The sequence below is a fragment of the Takifugu rubripes genome, chromosome 21, assembly GCF_901000725.2.
Source record: "Takifugu rubripes chromosome 21, fTakRub1.2, whole genome shotgun sequence".
NCBI lineage: Eukaryota > Metazoa > Chordata > Actinopteri > Tetraodontiformes > Tetraodontidae > Takifugu > Takifugu rubripes.
The window spans coordinates 18,668,284-18,693,426 of NC_042305.1; the positions used below are offsets into that span (position 1 = coordinate 18,668,284).

A 25,143-nucleotide genomic window follows, 5' to 3' on the forward strand; every position below is an offset into this window, starting at 1 on the left:
GTGAAGGCTTCCTCGCTTCTCCCCTGGGAGTCTGCGGGACGCAGAGCCGGAGATAACAGACAAACGTCTCCCGCCCCCGCGTGGTGGCGTCACCGGGGTCAGCGTGTGCTGCTATCTCTTTAATGACACAAGATCCTCTGATTCAGCCGTGGAAGGGGAGCTGGTGTCGTTGGTAACAGCCCGCTGACACGGGAAAATCCACCCGGTGATGTACTTCAGCGAGGACTTCAGCAAAACCAAGCTGAGACGAGATGCACCGATACGATCGTCCACCCTTCAGGATCACAAAACGCCTCCCTTCTGTTTCACTGTGTGAAGTTCTGCTCTTAATAATACACATCGGAAAAGTCTTTTAAAAGGGGACAGCACTGTATTAATCATCATTAAGTTGGTAACATTAAAAACACAGAAAGCTTTGCAAGTGAAATTGCTCTTTATTTTGAAGGATCGCAGAGTTCTAATTCGCTGCCTTTTCTGATATTATTAAATATCCTTGGGTCACGGACAAGAGGACATAGGAGACCTTTTTGGCTCTGCCTGTTCTCTAGACCAGTAATTTATCAACCCTGTGTACCGATCGCTGACAAACATGAATAACAGCAGTTGTGAACGTGTTGCCGTGAATTTGGTTTGTATCTATTATCTTTAATGAATAAATAAGTGAAGAGACTCTTCAACTCCACCCTGTGTACGCACTAAAACTATCACGCACTAAAGCAAACCCCTTATGAGACGACACCCACCTTGGCAGCCCTCGCCTTTTCTCCCAAAAGACTGTGATGGATTCAACAACGGTGCACGACTGTATGACAGGAAGTAAACGAGCAGTCTGGACGAGGTTCCGGACCTACTGCCTGCATCGATACTTTTGTCATGGACCTCCAGGGTTCACTGAAAAAAGGGGAGCTGTTCTGTCAGGGAGACCTTTTGTGGCCATTAGGTGCAGAGTGTGTATTAAAGAGTATTAAAGTCACACCATAGCTGCCACAACATGGCAGCGCTAACAGCTCCGCTCTTTAGCCATACTCACAAATTCTCCTCATCTGTCCTCCACCAGATCTTCCTCCCTCTATTTCTCCTCACTCCGGGCCTTAAAGGGCGGTCTGGCAGGTTTGGCTGGGAGGTCGCGTATTCCCCCTCTTCATTAGTGAGAAAATGGACTCTGGTAAACGCTTGTTAAAGCCCTTACCTACACTCCCCCAGTTAATGGGAGTGATCCATTTGTGTCCGTTTCTGCCTGACAAGGCTTTACTGGAAGATTAATAGTGCGGTGTCAGGCCACGGCCACCCTCTGTCCCGTTCTCATTTCCTTTCTTCTGGGACGCGCACATGCAATAATGGAGCCCCGTCTTTTGTTGTAACACCATGATTAGCCAGCGAGGAGAAAAAGCACGGGGAAGAAAGAATGGCAGAGAAGGAAAAGAGGAGAGAAGAGGAAAACAAAGGGAAACCAAGAAGAAAACTCTTCCCTTCACGGCGCAGCACAACGGCAGGTGTGAAGGTTGTGAACTAAAGGTGCTTCACAATGGCGTGATGATATTACTAATTAATCTCCATGTGAGGTGAAGCGAGATATGATGAATCACTTGTGAATATTTCCTGGATTTTTTAAAGACTGGCGTTATCTTGGCACGGACTTAAAGAGGAATGATGATGAAAATGTGGGAGAGAAAAGGCATCAGACCGAGGCAACCCCACAGAAGAAGTAACAGGACTGGGATGAAGATAGACAGTGGCATAAGAAACGGAGAGTACGTACTTAAAGGGCCACCCAGGGTTTGGACCCTCACTCAGCCCCCCCCCCCAGTCATCCCTCTTCCTTTTGGGGATGTCACTGTCAAGTGTTCTGTCCCTTCAGTGGGGTGAACAGGATAAATGCTCTTAATAATTACACGGACATTCCCGGGAAGTCTCTCCTGCTTGGGAAAAGCAAGGCTTCAGATGGAATTCCCAAGGTTAGGCGGGCCTGGAGAAGTGCCACATAAATGCGGAATTAAGAGCTAGACAGAATAGTTTATTCCTTTTTCCCCCCCTTCTTCTTGCTGTTTTATCTCTCTGGGCCTTTTCTCTATGGTAATTTCTCTGATGAGGAGACCAACAATCTGGTAAACACACAAACAGACACAGACAGACGACCTGCACCGCAACCCCCTCCTCAGTACATCACACTCGGTGCCAACGGAGAGCAGGGTGTTTCTCAAAGAGAGGGTAGGGGGATTGGGGCTGGTGGTGTCTCATTAAATTCTTGGGATTGTCTAATTGTCTTTCGTGGACCTCCGAGAGACTAGTACATTATACTCATTGCAATTAACGAAACAAAAGAGACGAACCGCCCAAGCATTGGGGACAAGGCTGGCTAGGGGGAGCAAGCTGTCCAACCGGGACCAGTAGGCCTACAACAAAACACAAACACACACACCAGAAGTGAGTACAGAGAAACACCAAAGGGCCACGAAAAAAAGATATGAAGAAAAGTGGGGGAAAAAAGAAGGAAGGGTGTAAGGAGGAGGGTAGTGAGCAAAGACGGGGCAGATCTTGGGATTGGCCAGATGTCAGATTGGGGTGGGAGGTTGGGGGGTGACACCGGGTGAGGCAAAGAGGAGGAGGTTGTCTGTGCTCATTTGAGACGCACCTTTGTGCTGGACCTGTCTTGTTTACTGCACTACAGCTAAGCAGTGCGAGGGTCCTATTCAGGGTCCGAGCCTTTCAGAAGGTACTGAAGGAGCCCTTAAGCCCACTTAACTACCATTTTCACACACTCTGCCTGCTCTCCTCTTTGTCCTTGCCTCCATTACATCAAACGCAGGAACAAAGACGTGGAACAGAAACTGGGGCTGGCAGAATGGCGTCCATCACAAATATTAATTTGAAAAGGTGTTGGAGAGTAGAATCTACTTTTATGCGCAAGGACAACTTGGGATTTTTTTCCCCCTGCTACCTTGTCAGGGGGCTCTTTAGGGGCTGCAATGAGGTTGGTTTTCAGGCTAAAGGGGAGGCTGAGGACTTGCAGCACAATTATCCAAGAATAAGGGGGAATGAGACGTGGCACACTGCTTAAGACCGAGCGCGCACAGGCATGGAAACACGCACGCGCACTGCCTATTAAAGGCTGCAAACATCAAGACTCATTCACTTGCCAGAGCTATTAGGCAGCACAACAAACTCAAAGAAGAAGCACACGCATGTGAAGTGCATGTGTGACTACAGCAGTTGGTGACAACCCCCCCCCCCCCCCAACCCCCACCCCACCCTGAAAGACAGCCTTTAATTGTTCTCCAGGAAATATAGATGATACACACCATTAACAAAACAGGACATCACATGCAGATAAAAATGTCTGAGTGGGGAAAAAAACACTAAATGTTTGGAATGTTGTTTTCTTCAAACACTCTTGGTTAAAGTAGATTTGCTGCGAAGCAAAAGGCTTCATAAAGCCGACCTTGAACTGAATACTGGCAAGATAATTGTCTGTACTGGAGGTGATCCACAGTCCACCGCTCCTATCGCTATTAACTAAAGAAGACACACACACACACACGCACACACACACACACAAAAACAAGTAGTAGGCGCATGCGTTCAGTGAAATTCCCCTTTTAGTCTGATCACATGAGAAAGTGGGGTGAAAAGTTTATGCTGCGATTACCCATTTAAAAAAAATACTGACATCCTACACACACACACACACACACACTCACACACTTCCCCAGTTCAAAGAGTCACGGCCAGCAGAGTGTTGTATGCTGAAAAGCCCATCCTGTGTGTCTTGCACTAATCTGCAGGATACAAGAGCCTCGGTCCCGCCCCCACCTCCATCTCTGCTCTACTCTCCAGGTCTTGTTGCTGGTCAAACCAAAAGGTTGCCTGAATTTGGCTCCCAGCGGGCTGGCGCACACCCAGATACTCTGGCTGACCCTGCAAACATGTGGTCAACCCGGGCAAGGCAGCCCGTTCAGGTGCGGGGGCTCAAAGCAGGAGGAGGGGGTGGAGAGAAACGGGGCAGAGATAAACTTCAATCAGAAGTGGAGATAAATCCCATCTGGAGGAAAACTCAAATCTTCCCGGTGAATTCTGGAACACCGTTTTTGCTTCCGATTACCAGCATGCAATTCTGTTATTAACGGGAAGAAGCGCAGAAACGGTTCAACAGTCACATAAAGGCGACGTGCGTATTTTCTCCATCCACGAGAACGCTTTGAAACATCACTAAAGTGATCAAATCGGACTAATGCAGACGATCTTGCGTAACGTGGGGAGGGATCGTATCTAAATGCCATTTACCCGATTCGGGGGAAAACCCGTGGCGCCATCTAGAAGAGATCCCGTGTATCTGACCGTGCTGGTCGTGTTTCTTTTTTCCACAGTTAGTATACAAAGAGGAAGAGGCGTGAGAGTATTGTGGGCAGGTTATGGTAAAGACAAAGAAGAAGAAAATGTGCGAGGAAAGGACAGGACTGCCGTCAGTCGTCTCCTGGGAAAAGCAGTGGGTGTTTCAATGACAAAGCCGTCTATTTCCATAGGCTCTCTGTGCCTGATCTCCTTCTAGCCCCTCAGAGCCACGGCCTTGATCTGGGCAAACACTGCATGGATCTGCGCTGGTGTGTGTATGCGCGCGTGCATGTGTGTGTGTATGCAAGCGCGTGCCTGCATGCATTTATCTACTCACATCATTTTAGGTTGATGATGCCGAGTCACAGCTGGTATGCATCGCTACAATTTCTTATCCATCTGTTCTTTTTATAGACCCCATATCGAACACAGAGGAATGAATAGCCACATCTACGCTAACAAGTGCTAAAAACGCTGCATTTTAACATTTAAGTAGGCGCTAGCTGCAGGGGGAGAAGAGGGAATGCTTCATAGACATACAAAGATTGCCTGGAGGGAGATGGAGAGATGTAACAAAAGATGAATGATGAAAAGGTGTTAGTGAGAGCTGAAGAAAGACCACGACAGCAGAAATACAGTTAAACTGATGACTAGATAGACAGATAGATAGAGATAAAGAGAGAGAGAGAGAGAGAGAGAGAGAGATCTACACTGACAGTATACTGCCACCCATCTTCCTGCTGTGGTACAGCACCCCAGAGTCGCCACACATCTGTCCCAGCTCACATTTGGTATCAGTGAGAAATGAAACACAACTGTATAAGAAAGCCAGATCTAAGGCAAGGAAATGTGTGTGTGTTGGGGGGGGGGGATCCCTACAGAGATTACATGCATCTTCCAGAGAGCAGGAAGAAAATAGGAAAATCCTGTCTGTTCCACAAAGGCTGCTGTGTCAAAAGGTAGCAGGAGGCCTGGAGCAAACATCTGCTCACCTGCCAGCCCACGCTGCCCAAACCAGCCTGTCCCGCGTGCGAGAGACCCTTCGCTCCCCTTTTAACAAGCATCAGTCGAGCGGGATACTTCACAAACTCGCGTCCCATGGATCGCCCCCAACTTTCCCTCTCGTTGATATCAGCATCGCTGCGGTTTAGGAATTCCCCGGCTGGGGATCCGGGGATGGCTCCTGGGCAGGGCGAGCACCAGCCTTGGTTCACATGCAGGTTCCAGTTCATCCGCAGTTCAGGCACACGCTCATGTTTTTGAAGCGGCATCTGATCAGCTCGGGACCGCGATTATTGCGGACAGAGCGGAGAAGCGTGGCGTGCCATCAATACAACATCTGCCCTCCTCCCTCCCTTCTTCTTCTTCCCTTTTAGAGCCAGCGCCTCGGCGTTAAAGCCTAGAGTGGGCTTCGACCCTGCGTGCAGACCCACGTCAAGTGATCATTCGCCTTTTTGCTCTCGTTCAGCAGTGCTTCCTCAGCTAAAATGCCCCCTGGCCTCAGCTTTGAACCAGAACCAGCCAACTGGACCGGGCTGAACGTGCAGAATGCTGCCACATCTGTGGAGGCGCTTGGTACATTGGACATTCTTTTAACATAAAATAGACAAAATATCCATATGGGAATAGGCATCTACTGCCTGGAGTAATGCTGAGGGGCAGCTTCAATGAATGATAACTAATAATGAATAAATAATTGAAAGGCTTCGCTGCATGTTATCACCAATCTGAAAGAGCTCTGTGATATTTACGGAGACTAAATCAGTTCAAACCTCACAGCTCAAAGCCGCAGAGCTCAGATTGATGCTGATTTTCTTTCTTTTAAAAAGTCATTTCTGATAAGTTGAAGCTGAAAAAAGTGGCTTTATTTTTCACTACACGCGAAATAACCGAGAAGCTTTCTGTCCTGAAAGGGCAACTCAGGCTTTGTTTTTCCACATTGGCACCTTCCACACGTTGTCAGAGGGGGAAGAAAAGATGAATTCCTCGCTGGTGTGACTCGGCTTCCCGGCTTCCTTCTCCTGCACTGCCACCCACTGCCAACATGCAACATATTCCACACAAACCTGACAGCACTTAAACGTCCACGTCAGCCCTATTTTACTATATTACCATCATAAAAAAGTCCTTTTTCTACCGTGGAACGTTAAGAAAGTACGACGGTCGACGAGGGGGAATTCCAACCATTTCAAAGTTCAACACTTAAGGTGAAATTTAAAAAGTTTCGATGCTGGAAGTTTGATCGTGATAATCTTCTACAGTTCAGCGGATACATTCATGCTTACACACCCATTTCTCCACGGAACACGCCCCCATCCTGTTTGTGCACACACACACACACACTCACAAAAAAAAAAACTTTGTTCTCCTCTTCTGGCCTCCTCCCCTCCTCGTCTTTATTTTAATCTGCATGAGAGGAGTTCACAGAGGAGTCAGCAGGGCACAGTGGAGCTGCGCCTCCAGCGCCAAACACACATGAACATGTAAAACTACAGGGACACACAAGCAGCGTGGTGCAGCATGAGGAGCAAGGCAACGTGGAGGTTGGACGCATCAGCATTTTAAATGAAGCAGTGGTGGAGGAAAAAAAGGGTTTGACATCAAGAAGCCCTCGTCTTCCCAAAACAGTGAGCAAAATAAAAGAACAAAGCAGGAATAAATGCACTATTGTGAGTGATGTTTGTAAAGAAAGATGGTGATTCATTAGCATTCTTATATATGTACATACATTAGGGCTGTAATAATATATGTTGCATTCAAAAATACAACGGAGCGTGGCAGGGGTGAATGATATTAGCGGTTAAAAAGAAAAGGAGTGATGGGGCAATAAATGAGGGAGAAGATGGAGGGAAAGAAAAACAAATAATGGAGAGAGCGATAGATCTGTAATGTAGGTTATTGCAGTTTCACTGCACCACTCTTGAATTTCAAACAAGTATCCTGGGCAGGGCAGAGGAGAGAGGAGAGGAGGAGAGGAGAGGAGAGAGGAGAGGAGGAGAGGAGGAGAGAAGAGGAGAGGAGAGGAGAGGAGAGGAGAGGAGAGGAGAGGAGAGGAGAGGAGAGGAGAGGAGAGGAGAGGAGAGGAGAGGAGAGGAGAGGAGAGGAGAGGATAGGAGAGGAGAGAGGAGAGGAGGAGAGAAGAGAGGAGAGGAGAGGAGAGGAGAGGAGAGGAGAGGAGAGGAGAGGAGAGGAGAGGAGAGGAGAGAGGAGGAAGAGAGAGGAGGAGAGGAGAGAGGAGAGGAGAGGAGAGGAGGAGAGAGGAGAGGAGAGAGGAGAGAGGAGAGGAGAGGAGAGGAGAGGAGAGGAGAGGAGAGGAGAGGAGAGGAGGGGAGGGGAGGGGAGGAGAGGAGATAGGAGAGGAGAGAGGAGAGGAGGGGAGAGGAGAGAGGAGAGAGGAGGCAGGTGGTGGGGCGAGAGCGCTAACAGCTAGCTAACACAGGAGGCTCCTCCTGCTGTATCGTGGCTGAGCAGAAAAACATATTTACACCAAAGAGAACGCGCTCATGTTACTGTGGGTTTTGATTTGATTTTTTAAAGGTTTTTAATGTTTGAAAGTTCAGCGCTGCCATTTGAAGTTGTGATCGGTGCCCATCTATGTTTGCTTTTGTGTGACTGAGCATTTTTCTAATTGTTGGGAGGATAAGAGGGTCAAGTCTTTGATGCGGGGGGCCGTTCCAGGCCTGAGCTCCCATCATGCTCCACTGATCACAGATGCAGCCTCGCCATTGGCTGCCAGACGGGCCCTCCCATCAACCACAGCGCTACACGCCTCTGACGACTTCATTAGCCGACGCCTCGGCGCCAGCCTCCTCGTATACGTGGCTCTGCCAGCTAACGCCGCCACAGCTGGCCCGCAACCAAGAGTGTCATTAAAATGGCAGCGTGATGCAGAAATATACATGTGGATGAAGGGAAGAGTGAATAAAAAGGTGACGCTGTCCCATACCAGAGTTAAAATAATCACCTCATATAGTTGCAGATCGGATGAGTGAACGCACGGAATGAAGTCGCATCATCACATATTGGAGAAACTAGAAACTAACCCTAACCCTTTAATCCGTCCATTGGGAGCCTGTTTTTCACTCTGCTCCGTTTGCTTCTCTCGATTCATGTCAGCTAAATGTAAACGTCTAACTGTCAGATTGATTCCCCAAGATTTTAGTGAAGAAAAAACCACCATGGTGCACAAAAGTTCTCCTTTTTTCCTTTCATGAACACCACTTTCATGCCAAACGCAGATTCCAAAGCTTGGAAGTGAACGCCAGGTGGATCTTTAATAAACTGGACTAAAATTATCTCAAGTATCTAATCTCATCAATCGCAGCGGTTTGATGGATTGAAGCCTTTCTCAGTATTGAACTATCAAAAATCATCATTATGATACAGCAAAAAAAAAACAAAAAACCCTGAGTGACACTCCATATCATCAAGAGCCTTTAATCATTTGCAGGCTCTGCTGACACATCTAGGACGGAGCATTTACAGCCGTTAACCCACAGAACGGTGACGCTAGCATCACATCTTTGGCTGTTGCTGTCGTGGACATGGACACGCCCCGTGATTCTTGTGTCCACTCAGGACACCGAGACAGGTCCAACACACTTCATGTAAATCCAACTGGCCGGCTCTTTGTAACGATTTGATTCCCGAGTTCCTGAACAAGTATAATACTGGGGTTTGTTAGGAGGAAGGGCGGTAATCCAGGTTCACCGCGGCTGTAGCTCGGTGGTAGCGAGCTGAACTGTTGAACCCTGTCCCTGCAGCTGAGCTTTGCCAGTGGAGCAGGCTAATTAGGGGTTTGCAGGTATGGTGATGGTGGTGGTGGAGAGCTCTCTCCTCTCCTCTGCTGCTCCACTTCTGTTTCTTTCATCTCTCATTCATGAGCCCTTGATGGTGCCCTTGGCAACAGATATGTAAACTATCAATTTGCACTATCACACACAGACTCGGGGCTGGCATTATAAAACAGTAGCACATGATGCAGCATGAGCTTAATGAAGCTGTCTCAGATGTGGTGTTGTGTCGGGGGGGTGAAGAACACTCAATCAAGGTGCACATCCTGGCCACGTCCCGTGGTCACAAACGCAGGCGCTAACAGGGTAAGTGCCAAAGGTACTGAAAGAAATACAATACAGAAATACGCCGTTTTAATGTGAATTCGAGTTAAAAATCAATGAAACTATCCTGAAAAGGGAATCAATTTATTGACGCACGTATGATTGATTCCACTAGCTGGCAATAAAACTTCCACTTGACCAGTAATTTTACAGCCCAACTCCTGGCACAATAGGTAGGTTCTAGCAAACTGTTGCCGTGTCATCAAATTTGAGCTGATGCAGCATAATCTGCATCAGTGTGTTGGACCTTGCATCAAACATCTGTAGACATCTGTATACAAACGTGTGCCCTCTCACCTCATTAGATATTTGATTTGGCTTCTGCAGAGCTGATTCTGTTTCAGATGGTTTTAGTGGCACCGCTTTAAATAGACCTTATTCCAGGCAGGCCTTCAGAGGAGCCACCCAATTGATGTTTTCCCCACAATCTGCATCCTCTTCATTTCCTTAAATCATCTCGTCCACTATTTATAACAGCTACGAATGAGGATGACTCTTCTGGTCCAATGGCTGTGACAAAAACCTCCATCCTGCCCCCCGAGGAGAACAAATGATCCCTGGCTGCGACAGACGCCACCTGACTACAGCAACTGATTTGAAATGACAAGTCAAAAGAAGTCAGCAGGAAATAAAGGAGATATATGGAGCAGAGAAGAACAAATAGAGGGGAAAAGGAGAGAGACAGGGAGTGAGAGGGTAATACATTTGAGAGGGTTTTGGGGTAGTAAATAGATGGAGTAAACACAGCCCAACGTAACCAGGGGATCCCCACCAAGCCAGCTCAATGTGTCACTGACACTGCACAGCAGAGTCAACACACACTCTCTCTCTCACACACACACACACACACACGTAGAAAGTCATGGATTGGCATGGTGCTGAGATCCAGAGCAGTGACAGGCACATGGAGAACACGCTGGCTGACAGCACATGACAACTCCTCAGCAAACACCGACACAGAGCGGCTGCTTCACTCTGCTCTGAGCTCTGGCTTTAAAAATGCCCCAGAATACAGTAGCACTAAAATATTCACCACGGCCAGCCCAAAATATTAGCCCGTATTGGGGCAAAGCAATAAATTACATTCTCTCATCCCCTGATTGTGCTCCAGACCTCATCCTGGCACCCTCTCTATTACTTCACCCTCCAATTTCTGCCTAATGCCTGCAGACCTGCTCACATGCCCAAACTCTGCTGCTGTGTGCCAGCCAACCAACGGGCCCGTAGGCCTGTCCAAGAGAGAGCGATAGAGAGAAAGAGATGAGGTAGCCAATTAAGATTGGGTAATGGGAGAGCGAATACAAGCGAGCGCGCGCGCCGTGCGTATGTGTGTTCGAGGAAACGCCGTACTTCAGTTGAAGCGGCTGTAAGTGCTCTTGCTCTGGAGTGCGCAGCCTGTGGCAGCTCACATAGCCAAACTTAATTTAGCAGGCTCAGGTTTTTAACACAGGCCTGGAGCTAGCTACCGAGTACTGCTCGACCAGACAGCCAGAAGTTAACGGGCGCGCTGCTCCCCTAAAGCCCCCGAGACTCCGCTCCCACCCTGAGGACCAGAGAACTCATTTACTCATTGATGACCATCACCGTTCACATCCTCGTGGCTGTATCTTTCTGTCGGGCATTTCATTACAATAAAGCTTTATGGAGCAAAAAGTTTCTGCCCCGCCTGACTTTCAAGGCGTCGACGGCAGACAACCCTAAAAGACGTACCGGGACCGTTCAGCCGTCGCCGAAGAATCTTCCGACACGGCGCGCGATTGTTTGGGAAAGTGACACGTTGGAAGTCCTCCACCACTCGCCCTGCTGGATCCAGTTTGACAGACTTTACTTTAAAGCAGCATCTAGCATGTTTCCGCCGTCTCCGCATCCCCTGGCAGACAGCTGAGCATGCTTGCTACTTTAGCGTAGCATATCTGCCCAATACCCATCGCAGTGCACGTGTGGCGGCGTGCAGGTATCAGTATAAATACTTCTTGGTTTGTGTTTTGCTGCGGTGGGGCATGCCCTTGACGTTGTTGTCACTGTTAGAAGCAAAGTCACGGCAACATTGTGAACACAAGCGCGCACCTTGATCACTACCGCGCATGGGAATTCAAGCCAGGGGACGCAACACAACAAAACAGTGTCAGATTCTATCTGAAGCTTCCGAACAAACAAACAAGTTGCTGAACAATGCGGGCAAATTTACACTCGCCGAGCTTACACGCTGTTTGGCAAAGGAATTAATGAATATTGCAGCGACGAGAAGTAGATCAATGGCAAACGACAGTGGGTGAGAGTAGCCTAAAGCTAAAGACCGTAAAGTGACAGTCAAACTAAACACAGCATGAGGCGTCTGTTTGTAAATGTGCACGCTCCCTGCGTGTGTGCACGCGTGTGTCATCTTATGCTACAAGGCAATAGGCAGCTTCACAGCCAGAGCATGACCTAGAAAGTGAAACCACACGTCAAGGGACTGAATGTGTCACATGGGCTCAATCATCTTCTCTCTTCCTGAAGCCTCCTCGCCTGCGTGTGCACGTTAGAGAGAGGGAAGGAGAGAGGAGAGCCAGAGAGAGACCTGATGGCACGGAGGGGAACCAAGAAGGCTACTACCAAGCCTGCTGCACTCACCAGCTAATTAAGTCGTTCCAAATAGCCACGGAGGGCACCTGTAAGGCAAAGGCTTGACGAGGCTCCGCTTGGCTGCAGGCTAACTTTAAAAAGTCAAAAGAGCCAAATGAGAGAAGGGGAACAGGAAGGAGTGGATGTTTGGTTTTTAATTGAAACTTGAAGAAAAGCATGTGTGCTGGTGTCTTGTGTTGTGCAGGAGGGGGAAAGAGGTTAAATGTCCCCCCAGCAGAGCGCCAGAGCGTCCTCACAGGGGAGCAGGTGGGAAGATGTAGAAATGAGGAACGCGAGGGGAAGGAAGCTCGTGATAATTGAGAGGGTTCAACGAGCGGCCACGTAACATCGCGGCCACGTAACAGCGGACATTAACTCCTCCGTGCTGACGTTAACCAAAGACGGGGTGCATCGGTCCTCGAACAGCACACACATCTGAGAGTTAGCGCCCTAACACGCCTGCCCTCACCAGGGGTGAGCCTGGAAACACCAGCAGCTGAACTGGGTCAGGGTCTCGCACGCTCGCACATGCACAGAATATATACTGCGGCACTGGCAGCATGGCGATCACAGGAGAGGGCAGACGGGGGGCGGGTCGGAGCATGATTGGTCCATTCTAGGTCAGCCCTCCTGACAATGCACCACTGTTGCCTAATGTGGTGGTCGAAAGGATAAAGGCGCCGTTTGGCCCGACATTACGGCTACATGCTCCAATAGGAATACATGCAGAAGGCACATGCACGCACGGACAGATGCACGGACAAAAATATTATTCCAAACGGCTGTTCACCTCTGCGGAGCGTCCTACAATACCAAAGTTGAAAGGACAAGATACAAAAGGGGGGGGCACCTATCAATAAATCTAACACAGATGAAGGAGGCAGAACTTAGCTCAAAGATCGGATCAGAACACGAAACCCTGCTAATGTGTAACAGATATTTATTGATGCTTATGGGAGAGGTATGCAAATATGGGGCTGGCTTTATTGTTCTATTACTGTAACCTTCTTTGAAGTCTTGGAATTAACAAAGAGTGCTAATGACAAGTTCAAGACCATGAGATTTTCAATTGCCCCCCCCCCCCCCCCATCCCTCAGTTATGCTATATGCAGCACATCCCTCCCACTGCCTATAGAGAGAGAGGGAGAGAGGGAGAGAGAGAGAGAGAGAGAGAGAGAGAGAGAGAGAGAGAGAGAGAGAGAGAGAGAGAGAGAGAGAGAGAGAGATCAGCCTGTGGACTTCAAAGAGGTTGCAACTAGGTCACCAGAAACGGCTGCAGTCAGCGAGAGCACAGCTCTGGTCGGAGACACCTCGCTCAGCTCCCCCCCCTCTCTCACACAGCGATATCGGTGAAATGAAAATGGATTATGGTGCTTTTCTTCCAATTCCCTGGGGACGTACGGCACCGTGTCATGTCACTGTTGCTATAATGTCACTTCCTTATCAAAGTCCATCGCGGTTGGCTCTCGGCAGCCTAACTAATGTTTAATTTAAACAGAGGGAAAGAAATGAGGGAAAGAGAGCAGAGACTTAATATGAAACAGACGCCGAGCTGGATGCAGACTTGAGCCAAAGCCGCCATGGTTACACACTGTCATCCCGATCTGTCAAAGGCCAACAGAAGTCAACATTAAGAGCCACAGCAGATCATGCTAATAACAGTAAATACACTCAGGGTTGGAAAGAAATAAAAGAAATGGGGAGAATTCCAAAAGAAAGCGAAGGGGGAGTTTAATGGAGGCTGACAGAGCTGGTCACAAACATGCTGGTGGGGGGGAACAGGTGAGAACAGGCTTTCTTCACAACACTCTTCCTTTCACCATAAATAGTCAGAATATACTCACAGCATCAGCGTGCACGCACAAAACAAAGAGAAAAACGTGTCTATCTGCAGACAGTTCAGCCCCTTCAGAAATGGATCCCGCTTCAGATCTGGTCAACGCTGGATCAACAATGATTAACAGACCTCCTCGGTGAAAACGCCTATGCGTTCAATGATAAGAGATTTCAATGAACCCAAAAAAAATGCATCATGATTAAAAATCGCAGCCAATCAGCCCTTCAGTCAGGGCAAACCCAACCGGTCCCAGCTTGATCAACCACCTGAAAACCTTTTGTTCTGGTTCTGGTGGCGAGTCTGGGTCTGAACGTGGCCACAGCTGTTTAAAGAAGACAGAGGGGAAACATTTCCCACGACACACAGGAGAGGTGCGAGCGCACCGTCGTCGCTCCGCAGCATTATCCTCTCATCCTACAGCCCTATAGGCTCACAGCCATTTGTTCCAAGGTGAATATATGTTGCTACAGTATGGCTGAATGCATGTCACTGTCAGTGTTTCTGGGCCTGCGCGCCGTGCTGCTCTGAGCCTTCAACTGGGGCTGACATTCATTTGACTGACATCAGGGGCGACAGCAGCACAGTGGCATATGGTAGCCGCCTGCTAACCGCTAAAACTTGACATCAGCGCAAACAAGTCAGCCAAGCGTGGCATAGTGTGCTCCTAAGAGGGTTAAGGGATAGGCTGTCAGCATACAGTGGGATAATAACACCTATCACGGGCACTTTAATACCCGATACAAGGGGAGGGGAGCAGATAGATGGAACGGCATTCGCTCCCATCAAAATGAAGACGAGCGAGACAGAAACAATGACGGATCAGCGATAACAAACCCAAACAAACGCCACGTTCTCTCGTCGCCAGCTCGGGATTTTCACAGGAGTGATCAAGCAGAAGCAGAAATCAATGAGCCTCGGCGCCAGAATGTGACACACCTGCGCGACTGCGTCACGCAACCGTTTCAGCCTGGAACCGTCGGGCTGCTTAAAACCAACAAATCGCAGCGGTACTGGGAGATTACATGATTTAGGGGGACCTTTTATGCCTGTTCCAACTCAAGCTTTTGGTTTCCCTTACAGAAGTCCATTTTTGGGTGATTAAGCGCTCCGAGGGACAGCTGCTGTTATAAAACCACCAATTTGACCTGTGATTTCCTTCTGTCCCTCCCCCCCGCTACAGGGCACAGATACAGTAGAGTCCCAGTTATCTGCCGACACCCCCCAGAGCTGCAGGCGAATCTGATCGCTGGTGACATCTCTGCTTGTTGTCTGTCGGGGTTCTGTTTTTCCTTTTTTTCTCAGCGACACGAACGCACGCATCTCTTGAAAGGCGGAGACACGCCGTCGCTGCCGGGATCGGATGTGCGTCGCATCCACAGGACGCGGGACAATATCAGTCTGAGGAGACAGACGAGCCTTCAAATAAAGATCCCATCTTCAGAGCCTGGTCACCTACAAAGAATGACAAATCACAGCGGCCGACAGCTGGCAGACGTGTGTAAACACAGCCGAGAGCTAAATATTAATATTGATAATCCTCTGGGTGCTTTGATTTTGGTGCTGTTGTTGGCAGAAAATGTGATGGGGAAATATTTTTAATAAAAAGGAAATCAGAGGTGCATTTGTTTTCATTTGCACTAACAGTCAACACAAAAATGATTAGCGAGGGGAAAAAAAAGTATAGAAATGTTTGCCTGTAACCGTGGCAACCTCGATTTAAGCTAAACTAAGTTTAAAGTTTCCTCTCATCAATCAAAGTGCGCCCGCGCAGACCGGGAGCACGACGCCGTCCGGAGACCTTAGAGCGAGTTCAACTTGGACCCTGAGACGCTCAGAGGCCGACCTAGACGTGTAGTTGTGTGGGTGTGGATGTGTGTGTGTGTGTGTGTGTGCGTGCATCAGCGTGCACGTGCGTTTGTGCGCGGTGTAAATTCACTTATTGCCTCGCCACTGGCCGCTCGCAAAACTCAATTTCCTCCAGGAAGGTCCAAAGCTAAGCACTTTTAACCTCTGCAAACCTGCTGCGATGGAGGACGCATGAAAAATTTACAAGAGGATGAAAAAGCTTCTGCATGGACGTCGGCGCAGCGCACGGAATCGAACCCAAGCTCTCCGTGCACCCACAAACAAACAAAAACTCAGCTCTGTGTGCGCGAGTGTGTGTGTGTGTGTGTGTGTGCGTGCAATGGCCAAAGCGTGTTCCCAGTCAACGGGTGCAGAGGCATCCATCACAGAGCCTGCGGCCCTCTGAAGGGAGACCAACCCAGACCTTCCCAGAGGGACTCAAACGAGGACCTGCTACCCAGGACAGGAACAAAAGTCTGTCCAGAAAAACAAACAATCACTTTTTGATGCTGAATGTGTCAAATGTCAATTATTAGTCAGGCCGAAGAGGGTTTTACAATGACATCAAAGTCGTCCGCTCCTTTTCTTTTGTTTCTTCTACTTCCTGTCATATTCCGGAGCAACATAGTGGCACCAACGCTGTTCCGAACCACGCACGTATATGAAAATACGTGCACCAGAAAAGAGGTTCGGGCTACGCGGCTTCGGTGAGTTTGGACTAACAGGAATCCCACACAGGCCACCGATAATCAGGAATTATGTACTGGGGGAAAAAGCCAAAGCAAAACCACGTTATCACAGCATTCAGGGTGGAAGCGGGAAAGAGAATGCAAGGCAGAGAACGACGGGGGGGGGGGTGTTATCAGAATGAATGGAAAACGATCATTTTCCCTGTGAGGCTAATAAAGAAAACCTGGTCCAACCTCTTGTTTGTTTTAATAACGGTTGTGAAATCTCTAATACAGATGCTGCAGATGCCCGACGTAACGCCATTAACAACGGAGCCTCCACTGATGACGGATCTCACCGACTCATGGAGCCCAAAAAGGTCCCGAAACAAATGAAAGAAAGAGGGAATGAAACTGGATCATCTTTGCTAAACGACGAAACATTTCATGGGAAAACCCTGCGCACGTTATTGCCGCGCTGGTGAATGGGATGGAGCGCTCCTTAATCAGACCACAGTAAAGACGCTGCTGCCACGTGCACGGTCAGCGTGCACGCACGCACAGAGACGTGCAACCGGCGAGAAACTTAATATGCAGATGCAATTCTTTTCTCTCCAACCGAGGCGGCGCTCCATTGTTCATCTGGCCGAGGGAGGCTGGTGGACAGACAGATAGATAATAAATAGGTCTCTAGAAATCCAGCGCGGCGCCCGAATGATGAGATCGTGTGTACGGCAGCGGCGTTGTTAGGACAGGGAATACCGCCGCAAAATAATGTTTTCTCTCTCTGATCAATTTTTAATTTGGCCTGCGCAGCAGAGCCCCTGGCAGGCCTGGCCCCCGTAATTATAGCGGGTTATTGACAGCTGCCTTCCCAGGGGACGCTATTTAAAAGAGGTTTAACCCCAGAGCAAGTCCAGGCCCCACACCTGCCTTTGAAGGTGTCAAGTGCATTGATCTGAGCTGCAGGATGTGCTGGGACCTTCCCACCTGGAAGTGTGTGTATACCTAGGAGTTTGTTGCTTGCAGGGCTGCTATTACAAGGCCATGGCATAGCAATACATTTTTTTGTGTGTAATACACACACACACACACACACACACACACAGCCTGAGAGAGAGAGTGTGTGTGTGTGTCCTCTGGCTAAATCTGACTGGATACAGAGAATGATACCTGTCTGGCCTCTGCAGCCACCTGATGCCGCAGGATACGGCGCACACACATTGTACATAATCACACTGACTTTGGAGCTTGAGGGAAATTATAAGAACTAATGAGAACGAGGGAGGAGAGGTGCGTGTGATTGGAGCAGCGCTGTGGACGGAGGTCGGTGCGTTCAGAGGACATGGAAGCGGCGCTCAGGAGAAAAAAGATTGGGGTCATCTTGAGTCCAGAATTGTAGACAGCATCTCTGCTGACCTTTTCCATAGAATCCTATTAATCCTCAGTGGAAACAAACCCCCCAAATGTTAAAACACACTGGGTTTTTTTCTCTTTTTTTAGGTGTCAAGCCTTAGTAAGTGGGAGAGACGGACAGAGAGGGCGAGGAGGTAAAAATCTGTATACGTGACTATCGGATCAACTTAAATTCATCTTGACAAGTGGAGAATAGTTGTGGTTTGTGTGTCGGTCAGTGAGCGCACATGTGCAGCGACCACAAGTTCACTGGCTTGACAATGTGCTAAGACTCAGAAAAAGGATCAAATGACCAAACAATTTAATGGAGCCAGATTCCTGGCGTTGGAAAAGACACTTCAGAACAATACGAAGCCCTCGGGAAGATTCTTTTCTTTTCTTTGTTTTTTTGCTAAATAGAATAATAAGTCAGAGTATTTTTCCAAATGAAAGTGGAAACATCCACCAGCTGCCCTGGTTACCTTGGCAGACCTAAAATTACATTACTATTAATCACAATCTTTAAATTATTAGAATCAAAAAATGGCTCAGGCTCAGAATACTGATAGAAAGGCAAAAAGGCTTCAATATCGTACATCGAAATTGGTGCTCAACTTTTTCTGTGTGTGTGTGTGTGTGTGTGTGAGATCGGACAAAGACCTAAAGGCGTTGTAAGTCCTCTGAACACCAACAGCTACTGTCTCTAATTATGCCAACTTTCACTATTCTGTCTTTCCTCAATTATTCTGACTATGAAGTCCCGACCCCCCACCACCCCCCCGCCACCCATCCCCCCCCCCCCCCACCCTTGCACCCACCCTCGCACCCACCCTCCACCCTCTCAGTCTCAGGATGCAGAGCAGTGACAGGGCCAGAAGGTAATGATACAGCTGCCACGATGCAACAAGCGGACCTGTCGACTGTCAGGGATTGAAATCATGAAGGAATAAGCTGTCATTAAGAGAGCCTCTCCCAGTAGTGGAGCTGTCAGGAGCCTCCTGCCTTCTGCCGACTCTCCCTCTCGCTTCACTCCCGTCTCCCCTCTGCCAGTCCCACCCCATTTGCAGTCACTCCCTCGTCCTCCTCTTCTTTCTCAGTTCCTTTTTCCATCCTCTCTGTACCCCCTTCTCCTTTCTTCTTCTGTCCTTTTCCAACCAATCATAACCCGTCTCCCTCTCTTCCCATATGCCCTCACAAACACACACACACACACACACACACACACACACACACACACACACACACACACTCCCCATCCTCCCCATGTGGTTGTTGCTGGAGCATCCTCTCACCTGTCATTTTACCTCTAGGCTACGGGAACAACACCACACACAAGAAGAGTACATGTGTGACAACAGCACGCAAAGATGCCGCTCCGTCTGTGGACACTGCAGCACGAGCAGGCTGCGCCATACATTTATGAATATTTCCACGTGTTTCAGACTGAGTTTGACCACCACGTATACATTTCACCAGCTTATGAATTTGTCATCATCATATAGTAGCACGCCAGACATGGTGATTCAGAGGGCAGAGAAAAGTCCGAGAATCTCAAAAAGTTCTCCATAAATAAAATGCATTGTTATTGGTAATATTGTAACCTCCCATATTTCATGTGTGTGTGGGCCTCGTCAATTTAATTAGCTTTTTTTTGCCATCTGAAGAGGGTAACAGCTATCCCAAATAATGCGTGGTTAGAAATTCCAGACTGCCGCTTTTCCACAGTAATCCTACATACCACAGACCTGCACCGTATTAACATGTGAAATTAATTGTGTGTGTGTGTGTGTGTGTTTGCACGCGCATGCTCCCTTGCAAAGCCACAAGCTTCCCACATACTTGCAACCTGCACTCCATGTGACCCTTTGCTGCAGGCTTTGAACTTTCAATCAACTTCCCCTGAGTAACTTCACATGAGCTGCACTCGAGGCAACAGTTGCTGCCATGAAAACACTTTTTTTCTTTTTTTTAGGAGTCTAATCTAAACAATGACATGTGATAAAATGTTGAGTGTCAACGCGCTGTGTGACCCGACAATATGGAAACATTAAATACTTTGCAAATGTCCGTATGCCGGAGTTGTCAAATAGCTCATATGAGTACAAGAAAAGCAACAGTATACGTTTTATTTAATGTGACTTGTATACAATGAAAATTGGGAGTGTACCCTGTTCATGTTTCCCCCAAAACAGATCACTATGAAATGCACATGCTAAAAACAGGCTGTATAACAGCAATGTGCTGTTATCGAAATCCCAAATGTCAGGATGAGATGGACCCCAGCTGGGGAAAGAAGCCAAGGGCGCCCTAAAACAAGCCAGCGACGGACCGTGAAGGGGAGGAACCTACATGGGGCGAGGCGCCTGACCGAGGATTAATCACACATATAGAAAACAGGGGGCTTTTATTACACAGTAGCAGCCAGAAAACGGCTGTTCTGATGATGAAGTCCACAGTTTCACAGTGTTCGTCAGCAGTGATGCGGCCTAAACATCAGCAAAATGATCCTTTATTTAGCAGAGAAGAATAAGAGTCTTTTCTTTTCAAACGTCCGTGGCTGATGATCAATAACGCAGGTCCCCGTAGCGTCGAGCCGTGTGCATTCTGTACACATCTACACAAAATTCACGGTGAGATACAATAAAGCACAATCGCACCTTTGATAGATGGAGACGGCGTGAATTGACTCTAAATCTGCGCGTCTGTCTTTCCAGTGTACACAGAGTCGGAGGCCTGTGTGTGGTAAATGCCTGGATGATGATTTGTCAGGGTGGAAGAACACGGCTTCTTGTTTACGATGATGAATGAGCGACACTCCCACCACATGCCATGTTCTCCGTATCGAGGCTGTCACTTTGGCTTCCTGCGGCACAAACGCCGCCTTCCCTGACTGCACCGCCAGCCAGGTTAACTGTAATTCAAAGTCTCGGAGTAGCGCGGGATCATCGATCTGCTCGCAGAAGCGCACGCGTGCGCCGGAGCCAAAACTGCCCCCGTGGTCGTGCACAGCAGGGGGCGGGGCTTCGCACAGCAGTGGAGGCCGTTATGGCGTTCGGAGGCGGGGCGGTCGCGGCGTGCCTGACAAATGAACACTGACATGGGATGGAAAGAATAAGACAGCCTCGACCACCTCTGCTTGTTGACAAAGACGCGTCCTCACACGTGACCGCGCAGTAGGAAGAGTCCATCGTAGTTTGGATGGCATTATCCCGCCCCCACTCTCGGCCCAGTCACCTTTGAGCAGCGGGAGTACAGACCAACCATACATCATAACGACGTCCACACGAGCCTAAACAGAGGGACGTTCCAGTAACATCATTTGAGCACACATTCACACCCGAGAACCAACGTGCGCGTTTTATTCTCCTCTGTGATTGCGCAACGCCGCCGCGTCTCTGCTTACGAGTTCACTCAAAGGAAGTTTCACCTCTTACTCTAAAAGCGACCGCGTTTTCTTACCTGTATGGCTCTGGTGATGAAGGGAATCTGTGTTCCTGAGTCCAGATCCTGGTTGATGATCAGCCTGCGGGCCCACTGGCCTGCCCGCTCCACCCCGCTGCCCTGGATCAGCACCAGCAGCTTTGAAGGGTTCAATAAGGCGTCTGGGGTCAGGTAAATAAAGCTGGTGGGCTCATCAGGCGAAGCATCCACCTAAAGGTTCAGCAAAACATCCATTAAGTTCTAATCTCTGTTCCTCCATAACATGAAACCACATTACAATAAAAACCTGCAAAGAAAAACAACATCTGTACAGGATGTGATGAATAATTGATACACTCGATGGGAAATGGGATACATTCCTGGAGTTTGGGGGCATTCAATCGGAACTGTTGCCTGATCAAAACTGCAGTTGACAGATAAGTGAGTGTGTAAATGCGGTTCCTCCGCAGCCTGTGAGTCCATGCATCCGTCACCAGCACGCCTACAATGATCTCTAAGGAGACAAATAGTGTCCATAAAAGCCACGGGTGGCAGCTGCGAGAACTTAATCCGAGCGGACAAAGAAAGACGAGTGGGGGAGAAAAAAATCATACCCTTTATTCTCCTCTGCTTCCTCATTCCCTCTCCCCTTACTTGGCTGTGGTTAATCTTCTTAAAATCTGCGGTCAAAAGTTCAGTGCTGCGCAGGTGGATGGACCTACCACCAACACGCAAATACACACGTAGGCAGGCTCTATAGGCAGGCGGGCGGGTGGGCGGCAGAAAAGCAGAACAGAGCAATTTTCCAGAGGAATAATGAGATAAATAGGCCAGGCAGATAAAGCAGTAAAAGTGTGAGGGGACTAATGAAAGGCGCCGAGACCCTGGCGATGTGATTTATGGACACCGTTAGCTCCGGAGGTAACTCTGCTATGCTTTTGAACACCACTGCTGCCTAAGATCCTTATAACCGCACCCTGAAAAATGATCACAACTTCTCCAAACAGGAGGGGGGGGGGGGCAGGGATGGAGGAGCAGAGGGAGAATGGAGCGAGGCGAGCATGCTTCCAACAACAAATAAAAGGGGATCAAGTGTGTGCTCTGAGCCCGGATGAGCTGGGCAAAGAATAACTGCGTGATGGCGGAGCAGAAAGTCCCCTTCAGCGCAAATGAATGCAAAACAGATTAAGCATCAGCATGCTGCGCCACTGTGCCTTTGAAATGACACATCACAATGCAGTTAATTTGGTGAGGAGACACTTCCGCACAAAGAACGTGGGCAGATGAGGGCTGCGGGAAAGAAAGGAATTAAGAGGGAAAGTGAGTGAGATATAAAGACAAAGAGTGGCGGAGAATAGGAGAGACGAGTCCTCGCCATCCCCCTTTATTTTCCTCATAAATGGTACACTCGGAATAATAATTCCCACTCTGAAGCCCAAGTATTTATGTCAATTTTCATTTTTAATACTTCTTTTAATCTTCAAGGGTATAAATCAAAGAGGGAGATGCCTCCTTTCACTCCGCTACTTACTGGAAGGATTGCTTTAGTCATGTTGCACGTTTTCTCCAACAGCTCGTAAACATACAGAGTTATGATCTGAAAAGAAAGAAAGAAAAAAGCACAGAGACAAGGTCAAATAATAAACTGATAATCTAATTTAAAGCAGTGAATGTTTGGTGCCGTTGCTGATAAAAACCATCCAACAAAAGCCGCATAAACTGTTTGTATGAACAACTAATAGCAACTGCTGTCACACTTGCAAACAGGAAAAAAAACACTATTCAAAAAACCTTTTTGCCCTGTGGGGTGTGTGTGTGTGTGTGTGTAGCTGCGTGCGTGCGTGTGTGTGTGGTTAAGTGTTGCGGTTGTAAGTGCCAGGAGAGGAAATCTCCTGTACAAGCGAAGGGCTGATGTAAGTTATGTTTATCCCTGCAGCCACGGCACTAAAGAACCTTGTATACCGAATCATTCCAACCCCGGGCCAAGACTTTCATGGTTCAGTGACATTAACAACTTTCTTTTCCATTTTCCGTATTTTCCCCCTCTCTCCTTTTCCCCTCATCCTGCTTAGCTGAGAACAGAGGAGCGCTTTGTGAACAGATTCCGGTTTTCCATCAGCGATAACACAACACGTTGGACTGATTCCTGATTCCCGTCCTGCATCATCAATCGTTGGGCTGTCAAGGCCACATTTGGTTCCATTATATTAAGCTCGTCTAATTAATGGGAACCAAAATGTTTGTGCTATTAAAGGATTTGCACCAATGCTTTAGGATGAGTGTTAAATCTTTCAAGACTGTAGAACAAACACCTTTTTGCAAGTGGCTGCATTAGAGTTGAATTATGTTGTTTTTCTACATTATAGAATCTCATTCCCTGGATTAGAAAATATTAAATATAATGTCCTTGTATGGTTGTAAAGTGAGAGCATTTTATACATTTGAAACCATTTGATTGACGGATCTTAGGACCTTCCTAAATTTAGCAAACAAAAAAGGCAATTTCAGAGCACGCTGAAAATGTCAACCTTAGAACAACGAAATGATGCATATGCCTAAATAACATGTTCTGACGCCTTCTTAAATGGCAGGAATTGACATTTTCACAGAGAAAAGAAAAGGACAAGGAAAGGCCAACCACAACTTAGGAGTACAGAAAAAATTAAGCTCTTTTGCTTTTAACTCCAACAGGAATTCTCCTGATAATCGCAATATTGCTGCGCTCTTTCGCGCCTGAAGGAAACTCAATGCTAACCTAATTTACAGCTTATGGAACATTATGCAAGAATAACAATACATACAAGACACATATTAGCCTTTTGACAGCCAATCGAAACCCAGAAGACGGACCAATGACGCGATCGATTCCACCACGTGAACTCATAAAGGGGGGAAAAGCTAAAGGAGCCCAACAACGTCGCCAAACAGCTAATTCACTCAAATGTCAGCAGGTCTGATGAAGACCAAAATGATTCGAGGCCTCCGCGTCCTCGTGTTTAATGACATCAATAAGACTCGGAGGAAATTTCATTTGGACTATGTTATTTGTTCTGCGCCTCAGGTGGCTCCAGGACGTCAGATAGGGAAGAGGGACGTGAAGGAGAAAGCAGAGAAAGTTTCGGTGTGGGGGCGCTCTCATTAGTACCCTTAATCAGACGCTGATGTGTAAACATGTGTTGCAATCAGCGGCTTTAAACCGTTATATCAAGTGCAGATGGGCACAATTGTCTGCACTTGTTCGGGGTCCAAACGCGAAAAGCCAGAAACGCCATCCGTTGGAGACTCGAGAGCTGGTGCACACACTCTCACCCTACTGCATCTGTGTGGGCCTCCAAGGACTACGTCTCCACATCTGATCATCCAATAAGAAAAAGGTCTTTGTCACCTAATTACCAGTGTGTTATTAGTGCTTTAATGGAATGCCTGCAGGAAGCAAGGCTGAGTGCCTGCATTATCGCACTGGATGATAGGAGAACCTTGATGAGTGGATTTGGGAAATAATATTGAGACACAAGGAGGAGAGAAAAGGGTGTGTGTGTGTGTGTGTGTGTATCACGGACAAGTCAGATCCTTACAATTTTCTTTTTTACCTGCAGTACTTTGATGCAACATCATCAGAAAGCTTTGGATTTTTTTTCTGACTGATTCCAAACTTCTCCTCTAAAGGTTCAAAGCAATAAACGTTTCAGACGTTTGTTGGAGGAGCACTTAACAGCACAGCACGGTCTGGTTTGGAACGGGAGTGTGTCCACTGCGGGGTCTTTTGGGCCTGGAGGTAATAAGTAAGTAGCAGCAGCTCGCCAGCACCAACACGTCGAAGGTCGTCTGAGGTCGTCCATATCTCACTGTAACACTGAACCACAAATCTTCTTCCTGGGTCAAGTCGCGTCTCTGGCTCTAGTTTTTGCTTCCCACCAGAAAAAAGTCC

The 25,143-nt window shown here is 48.0% G+C and overlaps 1 protein-coding gene and 1 long non-coding RNA gene across 4 annotated transcripts in view; both read right to left on the reverse strand.

Annotated features, from left to right (window-relative positions):
- Positions 1-25,143, reverse strand: part of arb2a (ARB2 cotranscriptional regulator A) — a 111,884-nt gene that overhangs the window by 76,070 nt on the left and 10,671 nt on the right. For all 3 annotated transcript variants that reach the window (XM_029829802.1, XM_003975248.3, XM_011616064.2), the window contains exons 5-6: positions 22,747-22,812; positions 21,255-21,446 (exon numbers count right to left, since the gene is read on the reverse strand). In XM_029829802.1, coding sequence (XP_029685662.1) covers positions 21,255-21,446; positions 22,747-22,812 — 258 coding nt within the window. The remainder of the gene's footprint in view (positions 1-21,254; positions 21,447-22,746; positions 22,813-25,143) is intronic.
- On the reverse strand, positions 8,751-10,608 carry LOC115247594 (uncharacterized). Its single transcript, XR_003886641.1, has 2 exons — positions 9,744-10,608; positions 8,751-9,444 (listed from the first exon to the last, which is right to left on the reverse strand). It is a non-coding gene; the product is annotated as an uncharacterized lncRNA (long non-coding RNA).